The sequence below is a fragment of the Rhinatrema bivittatum genome, chromosome 3 (genome assembly GCF_901001135.1).
Source record: "Rhinatrema bivittatum chromosome 3, aRhiBiv1.1, whole genome shotgun sequence".
NCBI lineage: Eukaryota > Metazoa > Chordata > Amphibia > Gymnophiona > Rhinatrematidae > Rhinatrema > Rhinatrema bivittatum.
The window spans coordinates 15,982,811-16,007,678 of record NC_042617.1 but is presented as its reverse complement, the minus strand read 5'-3'; the positions used below and the strand labels follow the sequence as shown (position 1 = coordinate 16,007,678).

The 24,868-nt window shown below is 46.3% G+C and overlaps 1 protein-coding gene across 1 annotated transcript in view; it reads right to left on the bottom strand.

Moving 5' to 3' along the window:
* DNAH8 (dynein axonemal heavy chain 8) overlaps positions 1 to 24,868 on the bottom strand; it is a 1,926,251-nt gene that overhangs the window by 17,468 nt on the left and 1,883,915 nt on the right. The window contains 3 exon segments of the mRNA XM_029592920.1: positions 69 to 258; positions 2,282 to 2,434; positions 10,808 to 10,964. Coding sequence (XP_029448780.1) covers positions 69 to 258; positions 2,282 to 2,434; positions 10,808 to 10,964 — 500 coding nt within the window.

Below are 24,868 nucleotides of genomic sequence, written 5' to 3'. Positions count from 1 at the left end.
AAAGGACTGAACAGATCGTGATGTCTAACTGCGCTTTAGAAATCATGAATAGTAGTAGAAGAACAAACCTTGAGGATTAAAGAATCCAGTCATCCAAAATACGTTTGGCCTTCCCTCAAATATCCAGGTGCTGAATTGGCTGTTCCTCTCTAAAAGTTCCGTAAACCAAAATCCCAAAGTGGCTGAATCCCAGGAGACTCTTTTCCACATTTGAGGAATACGAGCATCATACATGTTATCCAAGGCATCTCTTAAATTCTGAAAGGGTGAAAATCAGAATGTGCACCTGTTAGATTTGTTACTAACAAACTGCCTGATTCACTAAGGCTTTTCTCCCCTTCTGTGTCTATGGGAAATTATCTTGATGAATTAGTCCCAAAGTTTGGGGTCAGTGTGACTAATGAAAGTAGGAAGGGAGAAAAGGAGGTGCAGGCAGAAGAGGCAAATGGCAATACCAGTGTTTAGCCAGAAAGCAGAATTAGAAGTAGCTCCTATGTTAGAGTTTTTCTAGTAAATTTTAGTGCCTGAGCCAGATTGATAACATTGGAAACCAAAGTCCTCCATTTATGTACAGAACAGGTACAGCACAAGTTCACAATACTGCCCTGCCTATGTGCCTCAACCTTGCTCTCGAGGCCTTGCCTCTAACTGGTGGGAGGATAATTCAGTATCTGTATCTGTGCAATCTTTGGGTTCTTTGCTGAGCTACCAACAATAGTGCTGATTAGTGCCAGATTGTCCTAGGAGGTTTTGGAAACTGGATGGGGCCACCAGTTCATTTCTCATAAGCATCCAAATGGCTTTTAAATGCTAATGATTTTCAGTCACTGTAGACCTGAGCTAGATATGAACGGTTGATGTAAATGTGAAAGGTACACGACTGAATACAAAATGCCTCTGGGGCTCTATCCTATTGATATTACATAAAGGACAATAAAAAAAAGGAAAAGGGAGTATTAAGATTTGTGAGTGAACTCCTTTGTCTGGTAAGTTTGACAGCGGTACTTGCCTGGTTTCTCAGCTACTACTGATCTTGTGCTACACTGCTTTAATGCGGTTTTCTTTCTTTTAAATAGCGTTTCCCAAATTTTCTGTTTTCTAATGCACGTAAAATAACTTCATTATACTTCTTAATTAACAAACATTCTCTCTATGTCAATCCAACCTAAAGGAGGGGGGTTGAAAACTGCACTTATCTTAAGTTTGCTGGCACTTGATTCAACTGAACAATCCTGCTTAATAGAGCATGCCCAACACTGACATGACATGCGTTTCGATGGGGACCGTCTGCTTCAGGTGCTAGAGAGAGGATATTCACTCATTGTTTGACTTGGCCACCATGGCCAGCATCGGGCATGCTCCATTAAGCAGGATTGTTCAGTTGAATCAAGACAAAACAGCAGTGCCAGCAAACGTAAGTGCAGTTTTCAACCCACCTGCTTTATGTTGGATTGACATTGAAAGAGTATTTGTTAATTAAGAAGTACAATGAAGGCATTTTATGTGCATTAGAAAACAAAAAATAGAAAAAAAGCAAAACCCCTTTAAAACAGTATAGCGCAAGTCAGTAGTAACTGAGAAGCCAGGCTACTACCGCTGTCTAACTTACCGGACAACAGAGTTAACTCACAAATCTTAATATTGCCCTTTCCTTTTTTTTATTGTCCTTTCTGTAAATGTGACAGGCCCTGGAACTCTGCACCATGCAGTGCTCCTATTAGAGGCCGCTCGGAGATACACTGCATTCATCCTTTTTGCTCACAAGAAGTTACTGCAAAATCTGACATCTCTATGAGAGGGGAGCTGAATTAAAATAAGGCTAAAAAGGAGGTCGTTTCTAATGACTTGACAATATGAACCAGATAGGAAACAGAAATAAGAGAGATCTTGTAAAGAAGGAAAACCTTCCCAACCCCGCTCACCTCCTGCCACCCCTAAACAATGAGAGTATGTGCTACATACGGCTTTGTGATCTAAAATACTTCTTTTTGGAGGCTAGGTGGCACAATTATTAAATTCATTACTAGCTCTGCACCCTGAAGATCTTAGATCAGATCTGGCTTTGGTCAGCGGTAAAACTACTTCTGTGGTTTCAAGTGATTCCCAAACACATCCTAACACCATCACTCAATGAGTATCAGTTTCTTGCATGTCGCATGCTCTCCCTGTGTATGGGCTGCTTTGTGTTTTTTAGGAGTTACGCCTCTTCCTATGCTTGCTTCTTCCTAAATGGATAAAGACTAAAAATAGCACAACTGAAATTAGACAAATGTGCACTTACTTCACTCATAATTATGGTTCCTTCTATTGCTAATTTAAGATCGCTTAAACTGTTTCGAAGGAGTGAGATAACTTTTTGCATTCGATCAATTTCTTGCCGAAGAAAGATATTCATTGGGTTAAGATGTCCCATTTTCATCAAGCGTGCTTTCACCTGAAAGAAAGAGGGCATGTGTTTCCATCAGTCTTCTAAGTCGATTTTAATTCAACCTGTATCATGTGATCCTGAAATCTCAAATCAGATTGGTGTCTTGAGGTATTGTGTCCCTCCTACTCTTGGGTTATTCAGCCAATGCTCTTTAATTTATGTCTGTCAGTCCTTTACATGTGTGTTCGAGTTCTAATCTCTTATGCTTATTCTTTCTGGATAGTCAGTGACTTTTCCTCTCAGTTCTGAGGTATTTTTTTCTGTTTCACAAATGTTTTTTCACCAAAAATTTGTTTTAAAATTAATCAGAATATATTGTCTTTTAAGCATCTTTAATGCAGGAGCACTATCTTTAGGAAATTTTTAAATGCCACGTTTTCTTCAGCTAATTTCAAAGGTTAGCAGGACAAATGATTTGAATATTGAGCTCTTGGTGAATCAGGTCCTTAATAAAATAAAATTTAAATATGCATTCAACTTTCTTTACAATAATTATCCCTATCCCCCACAGCTCAACACATTCTGGTATTTATTTATTTATTTATTTGAGATTTTTATATACCGACATTCATCAATGATATCATATCGCTTTAGCAGAGGTAACTTTACATCGAACAATAGTAGCGTGTTAACAAGAAAATAATAATAACTTTACATATAATAAAAGTAACATGTTAACAAGAAAATAATTTAGGGGGGGAAATATGGGGAATTGTATTAAATGTTATAAACAAGATTTGCAAGTATATACAATATGTACAGAAATAGGAGAAAACTTAAAATGTAAATGAAGTATGTGTGTGTGAATTTGTCAATTAAGTAGTCCATCAATATTTTTCAGAGTAGCACATGTATTAGATTTCAATTTATTCACTGAGTCAGTGATAAAGCAAAATTGCTTACCTTGTAATAGGTGTTATCCCAGGACAGCAGGATGTAGTCCTCACATATGGGTGACGTCATCCACGGAGCCCTTAAGCGGGAAAAACTTCTGGCAAGTTTCTAGAAGTTTTAAACTGGCTGCCTGAGGCTACTGAGCATGCCCGGCATGCCATGATATTTCCTGCCACAGGGGTCTCACTCCAGTCTTGTATGTAGCAATAAGCGTAAGCAAAATTATAAGAAAAAAGTCTGAGGCCCAACTCCGCGGGGTGGCGGGTGGGTTCCGTGAGGACTACATCCTGCTGTCCTGGGATAACACCTATTACAAGGTAAGCAATTTTGCTTTATCCCAGGACAAGCAGGATGCTAGTCCTCACATATGGGTGATTAGCAAGCTAGAGGCTGAGTCATTGTCCATGGAGGTAGCAGTGATGCTTTGTTGAAGAAAATGAGTCAGCCGAAGATCACAGCAGAGTGGATGTAGAAGGAGTTGGGATTAAGCTGGAAACAAGTTCTTTAAGACAGATTGTCCATAGGCTGAATCTTGTCGTCCTTCCTTGTCCAAACAATAATGAGCTGCAAAAGTGTGAAGAGAACTCCATGTTGCTGCTTTACAAATGTCAATGATTGGCACTGAACGAAAGTGTGCTACTGAGGTTGACATTGCTCTTACTGAGTGTGCCTTTACTCGCCCTTGGAGAGGAAGGCCTGCTTTTCCATAGCAAAATTGTATGCAGTCTGCTAACCAATTGGATAAAGTATGTTTACCCACTGCTTTACCTGGCTTATTTGGGTCATAAGAGACAAAAAGCTGATTGGATGTTCTGAGGGACGTAGTGCGATTCAAGTAATAGGACAACGCACGTTTGCAGTCCAAAGTGTGCAAAGCTCTTTCCCCCTGGTGAGAGTGAGGCCTTGGAAAGAATGTGGGTAAGACTATTGTTTGATTTAAATGGAATTCCGTAACTACCTTAGGAAGGAATTTTGGATGTGTTCGGAGAACCACTCTGTCATGGAGGAACTTTGTATAAGGTTCATATGTGACAAGTGCTTGTAACTCACTAACCCTTCTAGCTGATGTGATGGCTATGAGGAAAATAGTCTTCCATGTGAGAAATTTAAGATCACAGGAATCAATGGGTTCAAAAGGAGAACGCATTAATCCTGTTAAAACCAGATTCAGGTCCCATTGTGTAGCTGGAGGCCGAATTGGTGGATTAAGATGTGTTAGACCTCTCATGAATCTACTGACGAGAGGTTGTGTGGATATAGGTGCATCTCCTATCTTGTTATGATAAGCGGAGATTGCACTCAAATGTACTCTGATTGACGATGTCTGAAGACCAGAGTTTGAAAGATGGTACAAATAATCTAGAAGAGTAGATGTGGGGCAAGTAAAAGGATCCATATGATTTTGCTTGCACCAGAACGTGAACCGTTTCCATTTGAAAGAGTAATTTTTCCTTGTGGAAGGTTTGCGGGAAGCTATAAGCACTTGGGAAACATTTGTTGAAAGATTGAGTGGTTGTAAGATTAAGCTTTCAACATCCATGCTGTCAGGGATAGGGACTGAAGGTTGGGATGGCGCAACCGACCCTGATCCTGAGTAATGAGATTGGGAGCTACTCCCAGACGTATTGGATCCCTGACTGAAAGGTCTAGCAGTGTGGGAAACCATACCTGTCGAGGCCAATATGGGGCTATGAGTATCATGGACCCCTTGTCCTGTTGTAGCTTCACCAGTGTCTTGGTGATAAGCGGTATTGGAGGATATGCATATAGTAGGCCTGAGTTCCAAGGGCGAGCAAAGGCGTCCTTGGCTGGTTGGTGCTTCTGTTTGTGCAGAGAACAGAAGTTGGTCACCTTGTGGTTCAGGTGCGACGCAAAGAGGTCTGTTGTTGGCTGTCCCCAACGTTGGAATATTTTGGTCGCTATCGAGGGATTCAGAGACCACTCGTGTGGTTGGAACTGACGACTGAGTCGGTCTGCTAGCACATTTTGAATTCCTGCTAGATAAGTGGCCTGTAGCAACATTGAGTGATTCAAGGCCCAGTCCCAAATTTGCGCAGCTTCTTGACAAAGGAGATACGAGCCCATACCTCCCTGTTTGTTGATGTACCACATGGCAACCGTATTGTCTGTTTGGATTAACACAGTCTTGTGTGAAAGACAGTCCTCGAACGCATGGAGCGCATAACGTATAGCTCGAAGTTCCAGAAAATTGATTTGATATGTGGCTTCGAGTTTTGTCCAAGTTCCTTGAGTTTGAAGAGAGTTTACATGAGCTCCCCATCCCAAGGTGGATGCATCTGTAGTTAATGTTATCTGAGGGATCGGCTTTTGGAAAGGCAGGCCCTTGCGTAAATTGTCCTTGATTGTCCACCAGTGTAGCGATGAGCGAAGTTGGTGGGTTACTTGGACGGGAGAATGAAGTGGTTGAATGGCTTGGATCCATTGCGACCGAAGAGTCCATTGGGTAAGTCGCATGGCAAGTCGTGCCATCGGAGTGACATGAACCGTTGATGCCATGTGGCCTAGTAAGATTAGAAACTGATGAGCTGTCACTTGCGGTTGTGTGGACATGGAGTACGCCAACTGGGACAGTGTTTGTGCACGGTCTTCCGGAAGAAAAGCTTGTGCAAGGTTTGTGTCTAATTCTGCTCCTATGTATTGGAGTAGATGAGATGGTTGCAGGTGGGATTTTTGATAATTGATGAGAAATCCCAGTTTGTGCAGTACCTGTATTGTGTAATGTAGAGAAGTAAGCGCCCCTTGTTGCGATTGACTTTTTATTAGCCAATCGTCTAGATAAGGGAAGACATGAACACCTTGTTTGTGCAAATGTCCTGCTATTACTGCTAGGCATTTTGTGAATACTCTGGGAGCTGAGGCTAGGCCGAATGGTAGGACTCTGTATTGAAAATGCTGGTGTCCCACCTTGAATCTGAGGTACTTGCGATGAGGTGGGAAAATAGGTATGTGAGTATAAGCGTCTTGGAGATCCAGAGAACAAAGCCAATCCCCCTTTTGTATGAGAGGAAGAATGGTGCCTAAGGATACCATTCTGAATTTTTCTTTTCTTAGAAATTTGTTGAGATTTCTGAGATCTAGAATGGGACGAAGTCCTCCGGTTTTCTTTGGAATGAGGAAATACCGGGAATAGAATCCTCTTCCCTTCTGTGAGTGTGGTACGTGTTCCACAGCTCTTGCTTTCAGAAGAGTAGATAATTCCATTTGTAATTGAGGGATGTGTTCGAGATAGGAGTTTTGTGGTGGAAACTCCTGCGGGGGAGCTGTGAAGTCTAGGTGGTAACCCTGATGAACTATGGATAAGACCCATTGATCTGTGGTGATATTTTCCCAATCGTTGTAAAAGTGGGAAATCCTTCCCCCTACTGGTAAATCTGGAAAGGGGTTTGGTTGGCTCTGTTCTCCGGGACTGCTTTCAAAAGCCAGAGGTGGAAGCAGTTTGGGGCGGAGGCTGTGGCCTTGCAGCTCTCTGCTGTCTCTGCTGAGGGCGCTGTGGAGGCCTTGTAGAGCGTGGTCTTGAGGTCTGGGGGTAATACCTTCTCGGCCTAAAGAAAGGCCGTCTGGTGTCTCGCCGTGGTGGCCTGCGGGCAGGGTGAGTAGGAGTATCATGGGACAACGTAGAGAGCTGCTTTAATGTTTCAGAGTGCTCTCTAAGCTGCGTTACGGCATCTTGTACTTTTGTTCCGAACAAGTTGTCGCCCAGGCAAGGCAAGTCCACTAGTTTATCCTGGACTTCTGGACGTAGGTCCGACGCCTTCAACCAGGCCCATCTTCGAGCACTGATGCCTGAAGCTGCCGTTCTGGAAGAAGTCTCAAACGCATCATACGCCGCTCGCACCTCATGCTTGCCCGCATCCAGACCTTTCTGCACAATCTGTTGTGCTGCCTCCTGCTGCTGTTGAGGTAGAGAGGGTAGAAATTCCTCAATCTGCTTCCACAGGTTTCTTTGATGCTGCGTCATATACAGCTGGTACGCAGCAATTTTTGAATTTAGCATCGCTCCCTGGTAAATCTTACGCCCCATAAGGTCTAGGAATCTGTTATCTTTCCCAGGAGGGATAGAAGCGTGAGTTCTGGACCTTCTTGATTTCTTTTGCGCAGATTCCACAACTAATGAACTGTGTGGTAGTTGTGGCTTCTCAAAGCCTGGGGCTGCTTGGACTAAATACGTAGAGTCAATTCTACGATTAACTCCCGGTGTTGTACATGGGTGCTCCCAAATCCGTTGTTGAAGTTGGAGTAGTACCTCATGTACTGGAATAGCTAGGTTATGTTTTGGGGGATCTACAAATTGTAGAATCTCCAGTGTTTGCTGTCTGTCATCCTTCTCTGCCTGAAGTTGAAAAGGGATGGATTCCGACATTTCTTGAACGAAAGAAGCAAAAAACAAATCCTCAGGAGGGGATTGCTTCTTGGTCTGTGGCGGAGTACCTTCTGATAAAAACTCCTCTGAAGAATACTCCGATTGTGTATCAGACCATGTATCCGCTGGTTGAGGATATGAAGGATGGCTTGGCCTTTTAGATGGAGAAACTCCAGAGGGTCCTGGTAAAGGATCCTGGATGTCCGGTACCCCATCACTGGTATCACTTTCCTCCACAGGGTGTGAAGGCAAGGAAGATAAAAGATCATGATATCTTTTGGTAAGGATAGCATGTAGTCTTTTCTCAGAGGGAATCTCTGGAATCTGCTGTGGATGCTTAGATTTTCCTGCTGCCTTTTTTCCCCGGCCTGAAGCTCCGGAAGGAGCTAAGGTATAATGTGGAGCTGGTTGTGCAGCCGTAGAAAGTGATGTAGTGAGAAAGGAGAACATGGAAATGGGAATCAATGAGGAGATTGGTCTGGTAGCAATGGTGGACATCGAAGATTGTAAATTAGTCGATTCCATCGAAGGCTGTGCGATTTGCATCGACGATGAGGCTGCTGACATCGATCGAGCAGCAGGCATCGTTGAAGAGCAGCTGGGCACGTCCATCGGCATTGATAGAGCTGTTAGCGCAGAAGCTGCAGCAGTCATCGGCACCGAGATTGGCATCGGTATGGACGATGACGTTGGCATCGGTACTGGCATCGATATGGACGATGGCACCGGCATCGATATCGAGGAAGGCATCGACTCGGTAGTCGGCATCGATGGAGTCATCGGCATCGGCCCGATGGCCGGCATCGACTGAGGAGTCGGCATCGACCCGTAGGTCGGCATCGGTCCTACCAGGGCCGGTGTCGGAGATGTCGCCGGGATGGCTTCTTTCATGGCATCGGCGACAAGCTTCTTAATCAAAGCTGTTAAGTCCGTCACGGACGTCGACGGTGTCGATTCCTCTGAAGGGATTACCGAGGTCGATGACAACTTCCGCTGTTTAGACACCGGTTCTTCCGGCGGTGGCAAAGGAGGAATCGCATGATGTCTCCGGTGTTTATGTTTGGTACGAATCTCCGAAACGGATTTGGACGATGCCACAGACGGTGTTGGCGAGGAAGCATCTCCCGAACCTTGTTGGACTCTTTTCTTTAGAAGTATCTTCTTCGATACGCCTATCGGGGAAGATCTAGTCGAGGTCGATGGCGATGTCGGTGCTCTGATTTGAAAAATCTGAGCCATTTTTTCATGGCGAAGTTTTCTACCTTTCGCCGTCATTTCTTGACACTGGGCACAAGAGGCGATGTCGTGGTCTCCTCCCAAACAGCGGACGCACTCGACGTGCGGGTCGGTGATGGACATAGTCCGGTTGCAGGCCGGACATTTTTTGAATCCGGAAGTTTTCTCCGTCGACATCCGTCGATGATTTCGGATTCCTTCTTCGTGAAGAAAGTAGGATGTTTGTCACCAGCCGGTGATAAACCGAGTAAGACCCGTAAAGGGAAGAAGTATGAAAATTTTTTTAGATTGTTGTGAGGTAACTCACAGGCTCCTGGAAACCGCGATGCAGCTAGCAGCGCGGAAAAAAGAAGACTGGAGTGAGACCCCTGTGGCAGGAAATATCATGGCATGCCGGGCATGCTCAGTAGCCTCAGGCAGCCAGTTTAAAACTTCTAGAAACTTGCCAGAAGTTTTTCCCGCTTAAGGGCTCCGTGGATGACGTCACCCATATGTGAGGACTAGCATCCTGCTTGTCCTGGGATAATGTATATTCCCCCTTTGGATCTCTGTTTTGCATGAGTTGAAAATATGGATCTTCATGTCCATTTTGATCAGTTAAAGGGATGTTTATATCCATATATTTATGCATCTGTGGCTGTTAAAAATTATTTAGAAACTATTTGTGCAATCACTTTTGCAGTAGAACATGGGAATGGTGATTTTCAGAGTGCATGGGGAGCTTGCAGGGTCATGGATACAAGCCTGCAAATGAGTTTTAGAGGAAAACCTCCTGCTGGTGTTTTGGGATCCTTTGTGCTGCATCCTCTGCACATGTAAAATATGCAAGGTAAAGAAAAGTAAATACTGCCCAGGAATTTCAAAATGAAATCCCTGCACCTGCTTTGTGGGGCCTGTCCTAAGCCAATGCTGCCTTTTTCCTTGATGAAGATTACAAATGGGGTTCGTTTACGCTGCCTTCAATGTGAAGAGAGGCAGCGTTCTTTTAACCTACTAACTTATGGTCATCTCAAGCTGTATTATACCACCAGAGTCCTGTTACAGTCTGCAGTTTACCTATGCCACTAATGTAGTAATCTCTTATATGTAGTATACGTAGTGGGCCTATGACCCCGAAATGAAGAAATACACTGCAAGCCCTTAGAATGTGCAAGACATTATACAGGTTACGTCTTAGAAACTTCAAACCAGAATCAGAATGTTCTTTGTAATGGATGATCACATAGACCACAAAAAATGGCCTGGAACCATACCGGTCCCTTATTGAAAGGAATACTAAGGAAATGGGAATAATAAAGGACCCTTTTGAAGAGGCACAAAAAGTTGTAAACCGCACCAACAAAAAGATTTTCCATAACCTACCGGTATATTGTTTTCTTTTTTCATATACTTGCTACTCTTGCAAGGAATCTGACAAATATGTCTTTATTCCTTTATGTTTTATGTATAAAACCCTCCATAGCAAGGAGTAATCTGGTGGCAATGCCAGATGTTTTTTTCAGGGGGGTAAATTTGTAACATTGCGCATAAGTTAGTCAGCAAATATGTACCTAAGTCACACCAATTTTCAAAGCGGGCTTATGCACAGAATTCTGCTTTGAAAATTCTCCCACCAAATTTAGCTGCACACAGTTACTGTATGTGCATGGAACATTTTGGGGAAAAATGTATGTGCATATTTTTGAAAATCCAAACATATGAGTGTAAGTACCACTCCCAGGATTGGCTTTGCTCAGTCTGGATAAATGTTCACAGAAATAAAAGACATATATTCTTTAGTTTACCCACATATCAAGGGGGCAATTTTGTAAAAGGTCATTCTTGCTTCTTCCCTACCTTTTTCTTGGCTTGGCCTATATGCATCTTACCTCATGGGGTATATAATCTTTAGGCAATTTATCCAGCATATCCTGAGCTGTTCGGTAGACAAGTGCTTCACGAGTTTCTCCTGCTCCACCTCCACTTTCCTTTGGTTGAATGTTGGTAATGGTATCCAGAACATCAGCGGCTGTGTTACTCTGATAGCTGGAAAAGTGTTAAAGATGTCAGAAAGAAATGGTCTACTCACTGTTTCAATATTCCACTAAGGAAACAGAGTTAAGTCATTGCCTAACCTGAAAGCCATCGTGTCCAAAATGGAAGACATTGGAGTGGGTGCTGAACCGAATATAAATTAAAGCAAGAAAGAGAAAAAAAGGTATGGTGGGACATGAGCTTTACTGTCGGAGCAGGTAATGTAGACAAGAGGAAGACTCATGTGACCAAACAAAAGCTAGGGTAGCACTCAAGTTCCACCCCAGCTCATCCCCACCAATCTCCTACCTCCTACCCCCCACCCACTGCCTCCCATTCTCAACCTCCTAATCTCTTCTTCCTCCTTTCCCCATCTTACCTTTATTCCACTTACTCTCTTTCTGCTCCTTTTCTCCCTCTCCTACATGGGCAAACTTTGACATGTATTTTTGGAGGCAAGGGGTTTAATATCCCTCTACCTGCTCCTCTCTGTACACTCCCTTATCCTCTTCTGCTCCCCATTTCCCCTACACTTTACTTTTTCTGTTCCCCTCCAAATTTCTCTTCCCATCTCTACTCAGCCAGATCCCCTATCCTGTGCAGGCTTTGTTCACCCAATCCCCTCACTGCTCTCCACTCCTTCTCAGCACATCAGGCTTTATTTCATTATCATGCTTAGCTAGGCCTGGTTTATTTATTTAAACGGGTTTTTTTTATATACCGCACTAGGGGTAGTAGTTCTTCCATTAGGTGAACTAGGCAGTTGCCTAGGGTGCCAACACTTTTTTTTTGGGGGGGGGGGGGGGACGGCAGCAATGGAAAAAACCTAGGAAACATCTAGATTTTGCCTATTTACTTTTAAAGTACAGCGCCTAATGCAAAAAGGGCATGGATGCTGGGTACATGTGGAGGAAGAGGAATATGGGTGGGTGGGGGAGTTGTGGAGAGAGGTTGCTAGGTAGGTGGAGAAAGAAAAGATGCTGGGCAGGAAAGTATGGGATGGAGAGAGGATTCTGGGCTGCTGCTGACTTGCAGCAGGAGATAGCGGCATTGAATGTGGCATTGAATGTGGCATAGGGGCCTGCTTTGTGTTATGAACAGCGCTGCCCGCAGGTCCCCCCACGAGCAGGCACTGACTTACCCCACGCAGTTGTTTTCGCCGACGCGGCAGGACGCCACCGTTGGCCTGCCCATGCGGCCAGGAGGCCCCCTGCTTCATCTTCGGCTCCGCGGCTGGAGCCGCGGCCTTCCACAGGGCTGGGACCGCCCCCGACGCTGAGTTCATCTTCGCGGCGTTCAGGCCGCAGCCCCGGGCTCGAGTAGCGGCAGGAGCCGCCCCCGGGGCCTCCTGCAGCGGCTGGAGCTGCTGCCGACATTGGAGCCTGCGCTCAGGCTCAGCCCTGCCTCTCTGACACTCCTACGCACAGACGCTGTGCAGGCCGCTGGCCATGGTCCTGCACAGCCCCTGTTTCCTGCTCTCTAGGCGCGCGGCCGCGTCTTCTTCTATTTAAAGGGCCAGACACAGGAAGTGTCTGGGCCCCACCTTTGGGACTATTTCCTGCTCAGCCCTATATAGGGCTGCTCCGTCCACTGTTCCTGGCCTTGCATCATCGCTGTGTCTTCACTCTGGAGGCTCCTGCCTGCCAGAGCCTGTGTAAGGTCTTCTTCTCATCTTATGGAGCTCCACACCATGATGTCGTCTCGTCTCGTCATGCTTGCCATGCCATATCCAAGTCTTCGTGCCTGAGGTCCATGTCCATGTGTCTTCATCTTCCTCGTCCTGGTGTTCCTGCCTTCCTAGATATTCTTCCCTATCCCACGCCTCGTCTCCGCTCTCGAGCCTTCTGGTACCGGTAGGCCGGGGGTCCCTCAGATGCAGTACTCCTGGGTGGACTGCCTGCCGGTGGACGGTTGTCCTGTGCTCCTGAGCCGTCAAGTCCTGATGTGTGTTCCTGTGCTGTCCCACTCCCGTCGTGGTCCGTGACCAGTCTGCAAAGGCTGTGTAGGGCGCGTAACGGACAGGGTGGTCCGTGACTCAGTCCCGCGGGTGGCCTGAGTAGGGCGCCCTGAGAGACAGTGCCAATGTCCATGCCTTGTGTTGCCTCTTTGGATGTCTTGTCGAGGATGCCGTTGCATCAGCCATTTGTCTTCGTGCCATGGATGCCGTCGCATCAGCCATTAGTCTTCATGCCATGGATGCCGTCGCATCTCCCCTAGTCTTCATGCCATGGATGCCGTCGCATCAGCCATTTGTCTTCATGCCATGGATGCCGTCGCATCACCCCTAGCCTTCGTGCCATGGATGCCGTCGCATCAACCCAAGTCTTCGTGCTATGTGATGCCGTTGCATCAATCTTCATGTCAAGGCCTGTCTGCCCTCAACCTCAGGCCAGGCCTGCTGCTTCATGCTGCTCGCAGCAGGTCCGAAAGGGCCCGGAATGGTCGGAGGACCATTCACCTTCCAACATCCTCGGATGTTTGGCCATGGGAGCTTGCCAGCCTGGCGGAGGGTAGACCGTCAGCTATGCGGGACCACCGTCAACCCTTGGCTTGGCCTAGAAGGTCTGGGGCGGGCTGAGGCCCATGGGCACACTAAACCACCAGAACATAACACTTTGGGACTTATAAAGAATGCGCTGCCATCTCGTCTCTCAAGAGGCCCTGGGAGAACCCTTGAGAATCCTACAGCTAGTTGATCTCATGAGCCAGATTTACTGGGGAAAGGGTTCTGTTACCAATGTGGCCAAGATGGCCACTGGGATAAAGTCTACAGAAGCCCAGAAGATTTATAGTTGGTGGTAGAGAAATTAACCTATTCCTCATCTCCTCTGGAAAACTTCAGATGGGACCGGGCAACTGAGTCTAGTTGGGCCCAAGCCTATCATGACCATGAAGGTGGAGGGTCACCTTGCAAAAGTACTGTTGGACTGTGGTCACAAATTACCATTATTTTTTTTTTTTCTTTCAAAAGGTTTTTATTGAAATGAGGTACAGAAAGTACATATCCAAAAAGGCAAAATACAAAACACAAACCAAACGCTAGATACGCCATTGCAAATGGATAGCATAAAACATGAACAACCTCATAAATGGATACAGAAATGAAACATGTGTTAGAACCTATCCCCCCCCCCCCCCCCCCCCGGCAGCTGGTAAGTCAAGAAAAAGAGACCCACTGTTACACTGAGGAATCAACAAAAGGGAAAATAAAGAAAACGAAAAACAAGGATAAGCAAAGCGGTTCTGCCCAATGTCAGCAATACAGGCAACTAATCAGAGTACACATATCATAAGAGTAATAATGCTCTTGGTTCCTTCCCCTTAGAAGACCGGGAAGCCGACAGTCAAATGAAACAGGAATCACCATGCTAGGATCACTAAATTGGGGTTCTATAAGCACAGGGACTATAACACCAAATCCAAGGTGGGTACAAGTATACAGAAATCCGTCGGCACTGGTCACTATATGTGAATGGGGGAAGAATGCAATGATTATCCTTGGGATGCAAGCCAGTCGTGATAGGGAGCCCATATTTTTGTAAAAGCCCCCAAGCGGTCATGGTGCACAGCTGTGAGCCTAGCCAATTGGTAGTATTTATGTAACCTAGCTTGCACCTGGGCGAGACTAGGTACAGCTCTCTGCTTCCAGTGTAATGCAATTTCTGTGCGAGCCGCAATAAAAACCTGTTGGGCAATTCTCTGTTTGTCATTATTAAGATCTGCAATATACAAGGATAGTAGGGTATACCAGGGAGTAGCCTGGATCTCCGCACCCAGAACAGCGGAGACCCAAGCCACAACATTTAGCCAAAACGGGACTACGAGAGTGCAGCTCCACCATATGTGATAGTAAGTGCCAGTCTCTCCGCAGCCTCGCCAACACAACTCGGAAAAGGCCGAGTGGAAACGGTGCAAGCGTACGGGAGTATAATGCCAGCGATACAGCATTTTATAGCAATTTTCCTGGACACCTGCCGAAATAGAGCACTTGTGCGCATTGGTGAAGATATCATCCCATTCTTCCTCCGAGAGGGACCGTTGAAAGTCAGAGTCCCACGCTTTCTGCTGCAGAAAGGGGCTGAGTCGCCTCCCATTTAGTAACGCATAAGTTTTAGATATCACCCCTCGCATATGATGAGCATTCATACAATAAGATTCAAAAAGAGAGCCCTCCAATTTAAGAGTGCCCAAGCGGAGCAGCCGATGAAGGGCATGATATATCTGCGCATATAAAAAGAAATCAATGGAAAGGGGCTCATAAAGGCGGCCTAAATCCTCCCTGGACAATATAGCCCCCTGTACCTGCACCTGTTCTATACGGATAAGGCCTGCCCTGCGCCACCCACAAGTCCCCTGAGAGTGAGCCACACGGGGCATTAAGGAATTGGTGAAAAGGTGTGTCAGTAGCATAAAATCCGCTGTCCCAACTAATCTATGCTTCCATTGTGCCCACACCTGAACCGTAGTCCTCAATGCGGTAGGAAAATACAAAAAGGGAGCCCAGGTGCTTCGAGGCTGCCAAGGTAACGCGGATAATGGCATATCTCCAACCAAGGATTGTTCCAGGAGAATCCACTGAGGTACCTCCTGCGTTCTATGGAGAGCAACCAGGGCTCTTAACTGTGCCGCGGTGTAATACCAACTAAGGTTGGGAACATTTAATCCGCCCCTGTCCTTTGGTAAGTATAGAGTAGCGCGCGCTACTCGCGGTGGGCGCTTGCGCCAAATAAACCCAAAAATAATGCGTTGCCAGAGGTTGAGGACCACCGTCTTGATATATATAGGGATAGTGGTGAAAAAGTAGAGAAAACGGGGCAAAACATTCATTTTAATAATGGCAATTCGCCCCAGCCACGAATGGGTATGTCGACTCCACCTATCTAAGTCTGTCTTTAAGGTCTTAACAAGCGGGGTATAATTTAAGTGAAATAATTGGTCAGACCTGTGCCCGATACGCACTCCCAAGTATTTTATCGCACCCTTAGCCCACTTAAAAGGAAACTGGCCCTGCAACCGCCGCACTTCAGCCTCGGTTAGAGTGAGATTAAGAATCTCAGATTTATCATAATTGACCTTGAGTCCAGATACCTTGGTGAACTGCCCCAGTTCCTGCATAACCCCGGAGAGGGATTGGGATGGGTCAGTAAGAGTAAACATCACGTCATCCGCAAATAACGAAATTTTGAAATGATGTTCACCCGCACGGACTCCAGTAACTGCAGCGGAACTCCTAACTCTAGTGGTAAAAGGCTCTAAAAACAGCGCAAAAAGTAAAGGGGAAAGCGGACACCCCTGTCTGGTACCCCGGCATATATCAAAAGGGGCCCCATATGTGCCATTGACTTTAACCCGGGCCTGCGGATGGTCATAAAGTTTGGCAATCCACTGAATAAAATTGCTACCAAAACCCATTCGAGAAAGGGTATGGAATAAAAAGGGCCAGTGGACTAGATCAAACGCCTTTTCGGCATCCAAGGAGAGGAGAACAGCAGGAACTTTAGAGTTAGAAACATAGTCAACAAGGTCAACAATGCGCCTGACATTATCAGCCGCTAATCGGCCAGGTACAAATCCGACCTGATCGGAGTGAACAAGTTTAGTCAAGACTCCATTGAGTCGAGCAGCTAAAATCCGGGCAAGTAATTTCAGATCAATATTGATCAGAGAAATAGGTCGATAGGACCCACATTGTGTGCTGTCCCGCCCCGGCTTGGCTATAACCGATATGCCAGCGGTGTTACTATCTTGAGCTATATGTCCCTCAGTACGTAGGAAATTGAACATGTCAGTGAGTGGCTCAACAAGGACCGTAGCCAAATTGCGATAGTACGAGCCCGTAAACCCATCAAGGCCTGGGGCCTTGCCAGGCTTCAAGCCCTTGATTGCCTCTAACACTTCATGCGGTTCTATGGGCCGGTCCAGAGAGTCCCGTTGGGCTTGAGTTAGGGTAGACAGAGACACAGAGTTCAGGTACGAGGTAATATCGTCCTCCAAAATACCCGGGGCCCCCGAATAGAGCTGAGCATAAAACTCCGTGAAGCAGGCACGAATTTCTGCAGAGGTAGTGACAATAGAGCCCTGGGAGTTGCAAATCTTTGCTACAAGGGTTTGGGCCCTGGCAGCTTTAAGCTTCTGAGCTAAATATCGTCCGGCTTTATTACCCCCTTCAAAAAATTGCTGCTTCAACATAAGCAAGTGGTGACTAATGGCCGTATCCTCAAGGGCCCTCAAAACAGCCTTAGCTCTGAGTATTTTATTATAGGTGGAGTTAGAGCCATCAATGATATGCAGTTGAGTGAGTGTAGCAATCTCGGACTGAAGACGAGAGCGTTCTTTCTCCCGCTCCCTATTACAGTGAACAGCCCTAGCAATAAACCACCCCCGAAGCACAGCCTTAGAACAATCCCACACTGTGGTAGGACGTGAAGCATCCTTGGTATTGTTGCTAAAATACTCCCTAAGATGATCAGCAGTACGAGCGAGGAAGTCCCTATCCTTTAACAAGCTGTCATTTAGACGCCAAGGTTTAAACCCTCTATCCCGGTCACCCAGGCGAGCAGTAAGCCATACTGGCCCATGATCGGACCATGTAATGGGTTCTATACCCGCCCCTAAGACAGCATTCTGCAAGTGGGACGATATAAATAAATAGTCAATACGAGAGTATGTACCGTGCGGAGAGGAGTAGAAGGTGTATGACCGAGAGCGAGGGAATCGTTGTCTCCATATATCCACCAAACTCCAGCGCTCTAAGAAGGAACTCCACTCCTTCCGCATCCCAGGAGGGGCTACCGTCTGAGCAGTACTGTCTACGGACGGGTCATATATAGCATTGAAGTCCCCACCTAACACCAGATCGCCCTCGCCATAAGATAAGAGCAACTGGTCTATGTCGTGGAGAAAGGTGACTTGGGAAGAATTCGGAAAATAGACATTCAGTAGGGTAATGACGCTAGATCCCACTCTCAATTTGAGAAGTAAATATCGGCCGCGGGTGTCAAGATATTTATCCAGAACCTCATGAGTTAAGGAATTAGAGACAAGGACTCCCACGCCGGCATAGCGGGACGATTTGGTACTGGCCGCCCAGTAAGACTGAGCATAGGACTGGAAAATCAGAAGTTTTTCATGGTGCTTGCGCACATGAGTTTCCTGTATAAAGCCAATGGTGGCCCCCAGACTCTGCAGTTCCCTCTTTAGTAAGAGACGCTTACGGGGTGTGTTGAGGCCCTTTACATTGAGAGAAACAATTTTATGCGCCATGATGTAGGGCAATATAGAACAGACTCTCTGTACTCTGACAGAACCCAGGATAAATAAAGGTGAAAACCACTCGCCCGCCTGTAAAGAGAAATGATTACTAGAAATGTCCTCAGTGGAAAGAGAAAAAAACCAGCTGACCTCCCCATTAGTCCAATCGTGTACCACCCGGGCTCGGTGGGAAACACACTCCAACGGGGTGCACTCATCAGAATGCTAGCAGACACCCCCCCCCCCCCCCCCCACAAGCTTAACATAAACTCAAACATCAAAAAGAGTGCAGCAAACCCAGCAAGCCATTCATAAATAGTGTGAATATGATCAATACTGTAAATAACAGCTAATAAATGCTTGTCCGTAAGGCACAAATTCTCCCAGCAACAGTGCCAGAACCGCACCAGTGGCGCGTAGATGAGAATACAGGCAACAGCCGAAATCAGGATTCCAGAGGGCTCCTCAACCCATATCCACAGAGGCGGAAACAGTATCAGATATCTGGCGCCGGAGTCTCCTACCGCCCTTGGCAGCGCGCTGCCACCGTGGGGCGGTATCCATTTTAGCTGGTGGCGCTGTCGATTTTGGAGCCTGAAAGGTGATATCCAGGTGTGCTTGCTTGAAGGCCTCCACCGCTTCCGTCACTGATTTGATCCGATACGTGGTGCCCTGAACTTGGAATTGTAATCCAAAAGGAAATGTCCATCTGTAGCGGATAGAAGAAGAGCGTAGACTAGCAGTGACTTCACGGAGATCATATCGCCGCTTAAGTGTTGCTGGGGCCAGATCCTGGTAGATGGAAATGGCATGATTATTCCATCTAACTTCCTTTAAGTTGCGAGCGGCCTCAGAGACCTGATTTTTCTGGAGGAAGCTATGGAAGCAGAGGACAATATCTCTAGGGCGCAGGTCACTTCTGGGCCCCAAAGCCCGGTGCGCCCTCTCCAAGCGGATCTCCGACGGCTGCGCTGGTGAGTCAGACGGACCCGCACTCGCGAGGGAAAGAACATGCGCACAAATCTGTTGCGCGGTGAGAGTAGCGTCCTCATACTCCCCCGTGTCCGGTACGCCCCTAATCCGTATGTTGCATCGTCTGCTACGGTTCTCAAGATCTTCAAGTTTATCCTGAAGAGCCCCAAGTTCACTGTGGAATGTTAGCTGCTGGGAGTTTAGGGCATTAAGAGCCTCTCCGTGGCCTTCCACCCTGATATCAATGTCATCCACCCTGTGGCCCAGAGCAGCGATATCTTCCTTGATATCAGCCACAGCCGCCATTATATCTGCTTTGTCCCGTTTCATGTCTGCTCGGAGTGTGATAAACCATTCCCTTATTTCATCTCGGGACAGTTGTGCCGGCACTGGTGGTGATTCTGCGCTTACCCCCGAGTCAGCCCCCGTTTCCGCCGCCGCATGATCAGACTCCATTTCGGGTGCCGCGCGGCCGCCATCTTCCAGGCCCGAGGGGAGCACTGCCTTCTCAAACGAAAACTGCCGCAAATCGGCGGTTTTTCGTTTCGCCGCCATCTCCGGGTATGCCGGGCTGCTAACAAGCGCTGCGGGTAAAGAATTGAGCCGAAAAATCTAGCGTAAGCAGCGCTTGCCGGGGTTTGTTTGCTTGTGGGGAGCGGAGCTCTACGTTCAGGCGACCGCTCTCATCCGATGCGCAACAGCGCCCCCCCAAATTACCATTATTTTTGACTACTGGTATGAAGCTCATCTGAGACACTTACCTATACATCACATAGAGGGGTTGACCATCTGGGGATTGAATAAGATGGTCAACCCCTCTATGTGATGTAAGTCAAGCTATCCCTATCGATGGTATATATTAGTGGATGTAGAATTCCTGTAAAATGTGACTGGGGTTCAAGAAACTGTTATGGTGTTGGCACTAGTGTATTTCGAGGCTAAAGATCGAGACAATTCTCCTGTCATCATTGTAACCAACGCCACTTTGCTCTAGAGGCTGGCTAAGAGATGTCAAGAGCTGGCAGGGCTCAACTATGTCAATATGTTAACCATCCACCCATTGTGCTTAGCAGTCTATCATCAGGGAACACTGTCAAACCCCCTAATGACTGAAGAGGATTTGGGTACAGTTTGGGGTACTATCCCCAGCCAGATAAGTTACCTCCTGGGGCTATCTTATCAGATACCTGTCACCCAGAGCCTTCCCCAGAGGAAGAGACACATCTATAACCGCTATCTCCTCCCCCTCCCCCCACTTAATCCCTCCTACAACATCCTCGGACCCAATTCCCCCAGATAAACTTATTTATACAACTCACAGATCTCCCTCCCTCTGGACCTTTATCCCTCCAGTCCCCATCCTCCCCAACCCACTGTGCCTCCCCTGGCACAGTGGGTTGGGGAGGATGGGGACTGGAGGGATAAAGGTCCAGCTCTCCCCCACTCTCGTTCACTCTCCCGTGACCCCCCAGCAACCCCCCACTCACCACCCCTCCACCCAACAACCATATCAGCTTACCCTATCCCTATCCTCAAGCACTTCACCCACCGACACATAACACACTACATCACCAATCCCACCGCACACTGCAAATCCCTCATACCTATCATGATCTCCCAATTCACTCAACTCCTTGGCCTCAATATCCTCTCCATCATTCTTTTCAACTCCCAATCCTTAGGCAAAAAACTCCCATACTTAATGACCTCCTCCCTGACTGCAAACCAGATATATGCACTATCACCGAAACCTGGCTTAAGCACTCAGACACAGTTTTCCTAAACCAGCTCCCCACTCACTCCATCCCAAGACCCAAAAAAAGAGGCGGAGGTCTCCTACTAGCGGCCAAAAAAGACCTTAAATTAAGACCTCTAAACACCAACACACCACCTAGATTGGAAATTGGTCTATTTAAATCGCAAGACCTTCAAATCTGCCTATTATACGCCCCCCCTGGCCTTCTAGAACACGATCCCTCTCCCCTCATTGAATATATAACAGACAACCTTAACACTGACATCCCAGCCATCATTTTGGGAGATTTCAATCTCCATGGGTTTACCACTCCCCTGTCCTCTTCCTGCGAATCCCTATTAAATTCCCTTGATGCATTAGGCTTTGAACAACTTATCACCTCCCCCACTCACAAAGCAGGACACTCGCTGGACTTGATCTTTGTTAATGCTTCCATACACTCCCCCAATCCGCCATCCTGCACACCAGTTCCATGGTCAGACCACTCACTCATAAAAGCACTCCTATCCATTATGCAATCCCCTACTCCCCCCCAAACACATGAATACCATACACTTTAGGAAACCCTGTAACAAAGATGACTTAACCACCACTATCACCAACTCCCTCTACTACCTAGACCTTACAAAACTGACTTAGCACTCTCCACCTGGAACAACATTATAAACAATATCGCCAACAACCTCTGCCCTCTTTCATCCAAAAGGATAAGTCACTCACACCACGCTAAAAAACCTTGGTACACCTCCGAACTAAAAAACCTCAAACACGACCTTTGACTAAAAGAAAGAAAATGGTGCAAAGACCCCTCCCCCAGCCAATTGGCTTCATACAAATCATCACTACACACCTACAGAACCACCATCCTCAAGACAAAGCGCGACCACTACGCAGCTAAAATCCATAACTACCAATACAATCCCAAAGCCCTATTCACCTACGTAGCTGCACTCACCAAAACATCACCCCCCCCCCATCACTGATGAGGACTCCAAAACCAAATGTGAAGAACTCACCCGATCCTTCCATGATAAAATCGCGAAAATACTGCTACGTTTCCCCACACCCACCCCCCTATCACATTCTCCAATTACAAACCCTAATGCCATCTTAGACTCTCTTGACACAACATCCGCCTCAGAAGTTGAATCCATCCTGAAGAAACTAAGGCCCTCCTCACACCCATCCGACACGATCTCTACCAAAGCCCTACTATCTATTCCAAGAATCATCGCCAAACCCCTGGCTGAGATAATCAACTGCTCACTCTCCCTCGGTAAAGTCCCTGAATCCTTAAAACAGGCTGTAGTTAAACCTATCCTAAAGAAACCTAACCTTGACCCCTCTGACCCATCCAACTATCAGCCCATATCCAATCTCCCCTTCCTGGCCAAAGTCATGGAAAAAGTCGTCAACACCCAACTCACAGACCACTTAGAAAACCACATCTTATTCTCTTCCCAGTTCAATTTTCGTAAGTTCTTTAGTACAGAAACCCTCCTGCTCTCCCTTACAGACACCCTCCTTAAAGGACTAGACCATGGCCACTCCTACATACTCGCCTTACTCGACATCTCCTCCGCATTCGATACCATTAACCACAACATCTTAATCAGCTGCCTAACAGAAATCAGCATCTCAGGTACAGCCCTACACTGGTTCAAGTTCTATCTTGAAGACAGTCACTACATAGTTAAGATTTAAACTTCGAATCCATACCCACTCAACTCAACAATGGCGTCCCCAAGGATACTCCCTCTCACCCACCCTCTTCAACATATACCTCCTGCCCCTCTGCCAACTCCTTTCAGACCTTGGCCTCCCCCAGTATATCTATGCGGATGATATCCAGATCCTCATTCCTATCCAAGAACCCCTCTCCAATTCCCTCAAGAATTGGGAAAACTGCTGAGACGCAATAAACCGCCTCCTCACCAACCTCCACCTTGCTCTTAACACAGCAAAAACCAAACTCATCATCATCTCAACCCACAATAACACAATACACTCATCAGTCAGCAACCCCTTCCCCTTTGACCTCCTTCCAGCAAAAAGTATGAAACCTTGGCGTTACCATTGATAACCAGCTGAACCTAAAAACATTTATCAATGCAACCTTAAAAGAATGTTACTTCAAATTACATGTCCTCAAAAAACTGAAACCACTCCTCCACCTCAATGATTTCCACACAGTCCTTGAAGCCACAATCTTCTCAAAAATTGACTACTGTAATTTTTTACTCCTAGCCTCCCCACCTCAATCCTTAAACCCCTCCAAATGCTGCAAAATGCTACCGCAAGAATACTAACAAACACCTGCAAATCATACCACATCACCCCAGTCCTCAAAGAACTCCACTGGCTTCCCATATCCTTCCGTATCCTCTACAAGAACCTTTCAATTATACATGAAACCATACACAACTGTAACATACACTGGCTCGACAACACCTTTCGCTTCCGTATTCCAAATCGCCCAACCAGAATAGCATACCAAGGGACCCTACACACGCCATCCCCCAAAACCATCCACTTTAACTCCATGAAAGAGCGAGCCCTTTCGATTGCAGGACCCATCCTTTGGAACACCATGCCCCCTGACCTTCGACTAGAACCATGCAACCAAAAATTCAAAAAAACTCCTATAAACCTGGCTTTTCAAACAGGCATTCCCAGAATAACGCTCCTCCCCCCCCACCCTAGCCCTCCCTTCCCCACCATCTCATTATTGCTACCTTGAATGACTATCTTATCGTAGCAATGTACTGTATATATTTCCACTAGCCCTATCTACTATATTCTCATATGCACTATATGCAATAACAACAATGTATTGTATATATTTCCACTAGTCCTACCTAGTTATACTCTCATATGCACTGTATGCAATAACAACGTACTGTATATACTTCAAACAGACATTCAAACAGACATTTCCAGAATAGTGTTCCTCCCCCCACCCTAGCCCTCTCTTCCCCACCATCTCATTATTGCTACCTTGATTGACTATCTTACCATAGCAATGTACTGTATATATTCCCACTATTCCTACCTAGTTATATTTTCATATGCACTTAATGGAATAACAATGTACTGTATATATTTCCACTAGTCCTGCCTAACTATTCTTCCATATGCACTGGATCCACCCCCTATCCCCTCCTAGCTATATCCTCATATTCATTTCCCCTCCTTATATTATTTTGCTACCTTTATTATCAAGTCTATATACTCACTGCCTCCTGCAAATTAGGTGTCCTCCCCCATGCTGTCTGCACCCTATTCTATGTACCCCGCTCTAGCTCATTATCCCCGTTACTTTGTACTCTCCAAGTTTTATGCACCCTATTCTATGTAACACGTTCTAGTTCTCTGTAAACCGATATGATGTACCCACGAATACCGGTCTAAGAAAGCTTTAAAATATATATATATAAATAAATAAATTGTAATGGTGGAAGCCTCCCCAAATACTCAGCTGCCTGGAGGACTGCAAGTTCAATGAGGGATTATACTAGCCCAAAGTTTGAAGGGTGACCAGCTGCAGGTCTGGGTGTGAAATAAATCCAAAAAGAGATTACCTCAGACAAGGGCTCCAAGATAGCCCAGACCTACACTGTGGACATTGTGGCAGAAGAAGGTTCCCCACAGAAGGTCCCCACCCCACTAATCAACTCCTCACTGTTTAACTTCCAGGACTCCCCAATTTCCCCAAGTGGAAAGAATGATTATTTCAGCAACTATCCAAGTGTAGCAATGTGTTTTCCACCCATGAGTCACCCATGAAAGGTCATGGTGACTTGCCCCAGGTGACACTGAGGATGTCTAAATGCATCTATAGGACCTGATGATTGTTGGAATAATACAGGAATCAAGAAGCCCCTATGTGTCCCCCATAGTGGTGGCTAGGAAGAAGAATGGGGAGGTTCGGATGTGC